General features: G+C 32.9%; 1 protein-coding gene across 1 annotated transcript; it reads left to right on the plus strand.

Annotated features, from left to right (window-relative positions):
* Positions 1–1918: 1918 nt before the first annotated feature.
* LOC129875406 (RING-H2 finger protein ATL46-like) lies at positions 1919–3164 on the plus strand. The gene has a single exon (XM_055950758.1). The coding sequence runs from the start codon at positions 1962–1964 to the stop codon at positions 3066–3068; it is 1107 nt and encodes a 368-aa protein (XP_055806733.1). The 5' UTR covers positions 1919–1961; the 3' UTR covers positions 3069–3164.
* Positions 3165–6025: the final 2861 nt, after the last annotated feature.

Here is a 6025-nt window from a genome sequence, read left to right on the forward strand (position 1 = left end):
GTTGTTATTGTTGTTGTTATTTTTATGATTGTTCTCAATGACATTTGTTCCCTCTTGAATTATTAGAAGTCATTTGGACCAACATAATTTGTATCTCTGCCACTCTCACATCTTGTGCTTCCATATGATCCATTTATGAACCTTTGCTGAGTGGCGAGAAGTATCAAAGCTTCTTTGAGCTCATCCAAATCAATTCGACCTTTATCTCTTCATGACTCCACTTCTTCGGGGAAAAAAAATTAAACTTTTTTTGCACATTAATTTTGATCAGGTTCAAATTCCAGCATCAAACTTTATTTCATCAATCAAAGGGTCCCACTCATCTCGAAGATCTACTAGATCTTCTATCTCATTAGGAGTTATGTCCTGATCACATTTTCGTTGTTTTGATTCTCGTTTGTCATGAGTGATTCAGGTAAAACAAATAGTATCTAAGCTAACAAGAAGGTAAATTAGTCACGAGTTAAGCCAACACAAAATTGTCTTGACCCCATAGTGGGTGCCAAACTATTTACCTGAAAAATGATACAGTTGAATTTGTAATGAGGGAAAGGATACACATCTTGATTTAATTCATTAAATTCAATTATTAACAGTTAAATATATCCATGAAGATAAGTAAAAATAAGACGAAGATAGTAAAACAAGTAAAGAAAGTCTTATGAAGCAGTTTAGCTCCGGTGACAAATGTTTGCACTGGATGCGGCGATGCTCGAGCAATTTTAGCTTCAATATGGAATCGTTTGAACAAGTAAATTCTATTAAGTAAAGACTCAATGAAATATAAAAAAATTGAAGCACAAGAATGTAAGTATTTTGCTCTCGTAATGTTTAGTATCGTATGTCTTCTAGTTTTGTTAAAACTATTATTTATAGATTAGAAAGGTAATACATTTATCAATAAAAAGTTTACTCGAGCCTCAAAGTACTATGGCTCATGGCTGCCATCCACGTGGAAATATCATTAGTTGTGACACCTAATATTCCTATATTGCGGACAATATAATTGTATATCATATCTAAGTGTATTCATCTTTTTGGCCACATTACCAGAACACGAATCCTTCCAGTAAATTTAGTAGTGTGCAGTCTGAAAAAGATAGCTATACTCACACATTACCCCTTAAATCACAAAAATTATGTGTGTTCTTGTGTGTGCTGGTGCGCATATCATATTGCAGATCGAAGCCAGTTGATTTTGTAATCTTTTATTGGGCCCCTGCTGTACTCATTTAGTCTTCCCACATCCAACAGCAATTTTCAATCTAGAAGAAGAAAAACACTCTGTAACCTCAAAAAAAACCTAATAAGCAGGAGGGTAAAATCGTATTTTCAAAAGAGATCTTTTGCTTCTCTGTGTTCTGTGTTCTTTGTTTTTTTTATTTATTTATTTTTGTTGGATGTTTGATATTCCCATTAGAATTTGACTAATTTAAATTCGTGCCGCCGCCGGAACCCCATTTCAGGGTAAGCACTCACTAAGGAGGATTTTTTGACATCCATTGTTTTCTTTGTTACTTATTAAAGTTAAAAAAAAATACGACTAAATGCCCTCAAAGGTCTAGGTTGTTCTTTTGACCTTTTTTCGGAACCTACTTAAATACTACTGCCAAGTGACTATTTGTTTGTTGCCATCATTTAGTCATTTTTGAAAAAGTTGAGAAATTTAGAATAAGGTAAGGTACAAATTACCCAAGATTTCTTTCTTTTCAACTTCCTGCTGAAAAAGGGCTTCTATCAAATCCAGCTCAAGATTTCATCTTTTTTCTTTCTTGAGTAATTTTGGGTTGAAGTTGAATTTGGGTTTCTTGTAAATGTAAAGAAAATGTGGGTCTATTTCTTGTACTCCTCAATATATATGAGCTGGCTTTGTCTTTGTATGCCACCAGCAGCAGAAGTGAAATTGCTGTATGATTCTTGAAAAGGTATGAGCAAAGTATTGTCTTTTTAGTGCCAAAAAAATGCCTTGGGTTCAATCTCAAATCAGGGAAAAATATGTTCTTTTGAATCATATTCATCTTCTTTCATCTCCCCAGAAAGAATCCTCTGCCCCATCATCATCATCTGGAAACAAAATTAGTCCAGCTGTTCTTTTTATCATAGTAATACTAGCTATCATTTTCTTTATTTCTGGTGTTTTACATTTGTTAGTTAGGTATTTGATGAAACATAGGTGGTCCTCTTCTTCATCTAATAGAGACCCTGAAATGTCTGATTCTGGTGCTTATCAAAGGCAGTTACAACAGCTTTTTCATCTTCATGACTCAGGTTTAGATCAGGCTTTTATTGATGCTCTCCCTGTGTTTCTTTACAAAGAAATTGTGGGTTTGAAGGAGCCTTTCGATTGTGCTGTTTGTCTTTGTGAGTTTTCAGAACAAGATGAATTGAGGCTTCTCCCTTTATGTAGTCATGCCTTTCATGTAACTTGTATAGATACATGGTTGTTGTCAAATTCAACTTGTCCACTTTGTAGAGGAATCCTTTTCACACCTGGTTTCTGTGTTGAAAATCCAATCTTTTGCTTTGATGATTCAATAAGAGATGAATGTGGTGGTGGTGGGGTTTCAGAACATGGAAGTGTTGTTGTTGGTGTTTCTCCTGGTGTAAAACCACATGAGGATTTAGATAGTACTATTAGTTCAAGAAGGGTGTTTTCTGTGAGACTTGGCAAATTCAAGAACACAAACAATGGTCTTCTGGAAAATGGGAAAAGGGAAATGGGAGAGACTAGTAACAGTAATTTGGACTCAAGGAGGTGTTTTTCAATGGGGTCTTTCCAATATGTGGTGGATGATTCAGAATTGCAAGTGGCATTGTGTCCCGATAGTGCTAAAAATCATGGTGTAGATGGTGGTGGACAATTGATGAGGGGAATTGTGAAAGGGAAAAGTGGACACAATGGAAATTCTGCAAATGATGGAGATAATTATGGGAAAAGGATTGGAAATAAAGGGGAGAGTTTTTCTGTTTCCAAGATTTGGCTGTGGTCTAAGAAGGATAAATTTCATAATTCTGTAGACAATGTAAGTTTGCCATGGACTGATGATCATAGAGCTCAACCTGTTTGAAGATAGTTATACAAATCTTTTGCTTTTTTTTTTTTTTGTCTTTCTTCAATTGCCTTGTAGTTTGGTTAATTAAAATTTGATTATTCAGTTGCCAAAGTTCTTTTGGAGCTTTTGCTTTTCACTTTCTCTTTATTGCTTTCTATGCACTATTCTTTAAATGATGCTTCTTTCCAATTTCCACTTTTGTGGAAGAAGGATAACATGTTCCACTTTAACTTTTTTTCAATTCAAAACCCATAAAATTCACCCAAGATTTGAGAAAGTTCTTTTTCCCGTCAACTCTGAAACTTAACAACAATGACAACAACATAAAATTAAGGAAGGATTGTGTCTAAGCAAATCTTACCCCTAACTTAAAACTCGTGGTTGAAAGTATAGTCTATAGACTTTTTACACTTAAAGGGACCACTTGGGGTTGCTGAAAAGTTTAAACCTTTGAATAATGTACTACAATTCTCCTGCTATGGCATTTTCAAACTCAAATGAGTGCTGCAATCTCAAGAAAAAGAACCTGTTGGGACTCTCTCTCTTCCTATTATAATAAACTTGTTTGTGGCTCCCAAAAGATTCTCCACACTTTCAAATCCAATTACCACTATTATCCTGTTTTGTCTCTTTTGAACTCTATGGTGTTTAATTAATCAATGCCACATGAACAACAAATTGCTGGTTATATCTGTACTTAGACTAACTAAACTCTACTTCATTTAACAACTGGCTGAAAAAGTGAAGATGATACTTTATTAATGTCAAGCTCCTCCTATTTAAACAAAGTTGAAGTGCATGATTCTTGATCTACAACAAATTGTTTTACACTCCTTAGTAGTCAATAGGTAAAACCTTATGCAAATAGGTACGCAAGTTGACTTGGACACAACAATTATAAAAAGAAATAAAAAAATACATGAACCCGATATCTTACTCTCCCCCTCCCCTCCACCAAAAGAAAAAGAAGAGGACAATGAAAACCGTAGCAGGACCTACTAATGTTCTACAAGCTGACAATTTCTCTCTTCCAACTGATTTCTTTTTCAGAAATGGGTTGGTAGTCCCACCAACTATTTTCTTCTACAAGGTCCATTGTGTGGAGCTTCTGATAATGGTGGGATCAGTGAAAAGTGGTGTGGGAGACTTTAGTGATGAAATGGATGGTTTCCTAGCTGTGGGGACATTGAAGTTTTACCTCTTGCTCATGTTGTTGATGCACTCAATTACAAATAACTATGTTGGGTGTAGAAATAATGAAAAAAAATGTATACCTTCTTAATTATTTTGTTGACTAAGCTACTCACTCCATTGGGCTTTAATGAATAGTTAATAAACAATCAGATTAATATATGTCATTGACAAGTTAACAATGTTTTGAAGGTATAACAGATCATGAACTACAACTGAATGGGTACTTACTTCCAAGCGCAAGTTTGTGGACAGTTCATTCTGGTTGTCACATAGGATATTTAATTAAAGAAAGAAGCTCAATGGAAAAAAAAACACTAAGGGGTCGTTTGGTTTGAATACAAATTATGATGAGATTAGTTATGATGGGATTAATTATGCTGATGTGATTTTTTATTGGTTATTTGATTTGTTGTATTCAAATAATATGCATGACATAATTTCTAAGAATGAGTTATTTGCTTACAACAATACCCTTCATTTCATTTAGTTTTTTTACACTTTCTTTGCAAACTTTAGTTATTCACTCTTAAAAATAATTTTTTCATCTTATTTAACTTAATTAATTTTCTGTGTGCATTTTCATAATTATGCCGTGTGTTTTTAAATATAAAACATCCATATTATTTAGATTAAAAATAAATTTTTCATTTTAAGTTTGTTAAAGTAAAAGAGATTTTATTGTTGATGTCACTTCATTTAAGCACATATCACTCATATATTGTAACATATTAAAATTATCTTTATTTTAATTGATATATAAGATACAAATTTTCAAGTGATGACAAGACTATTTAATTAAAAATATGTAATTTAATAGTGGAGTGAACATTTTAAGAGAAATCAAAATAGAAATAAATATAAGGATCAATTAGATAAATTCAATGTATAATATATTCATAAATAAAAAATATATTTATATAGTGTAATTTTTTAATGAAAAAATATATAATCATAAAATAACGAGTAGTGAAGATTGTGAATGTTGTTATAAATGGTATTAAATTTTTTAAAATATAAATGTATATAAAAGTGATGTATAAAAGAGGGTTCAAGGGGTACTTTTGTTATTTTATATTTTTATCCCGGGATAAGTTATCTCGGGATTAGTATTCCACCCACAAGTAGGGATAACTTATCCCAGTCATAATTATTAATCCTGGGATAAGTTATCCCACACTTTATAACCAAACAAGCTATTGAGGGGTACTAAAAATTTATCCCAAAATTATTTTGCCTTATCCACCACACCAAACTACCCCTAATACATTAAACAGTTCCAAGTAATGAAGAAAATTATTAGCATAAAATGGCACTATAATTTTTCTTAAGAGCGCAGTTTAGCGATTGAGAGACTACAATTTCTAATCGTATTGCACGTTTCGAATCCTAACCACTTTCTATTAACTTCATATGAATTCTCACTTCTCTATTTAAGCTCAACTCATGTCATCTAACTTCGTACTTCCATTAAATGCGAAACTCAGTTCACCAACAAGGATTTGTGATGTAGGTCTGCCACCAAATTTGTACTACTTTTACTGTTAAAACTAGTCCAACATAGTAAACGATAGAGTTCATTTTAATCTTTGATACTCCCATTTGACACATAAGTTGTTTGAATCCTCTAGAAATGCCACCGTATGTATGTCAGATCTTTTGAAACGCATAATATTTGGATAATTCGACACTTGTGCAACAATATTTTTAGAGAATCAGAGCAACATAGTTTTGCCACGTAGGATAAACCTGGCTCTTTAGGTCCCACTTTATAATAAGTA

Source organism: Solanum dulcamara, chromosome 2 (assembly GCF_947179165.1).
Source record: "Solanum dulcamara chromosome 2, daSolDulc1.2, whole genome shotgun sequence".
Lineage (NCBI taxonomy): Eukaryota > Viridiplantae > Streptophyta > Magnoliopsida > Solanales > Solanaceae > Solanum > Solanum dulcamara.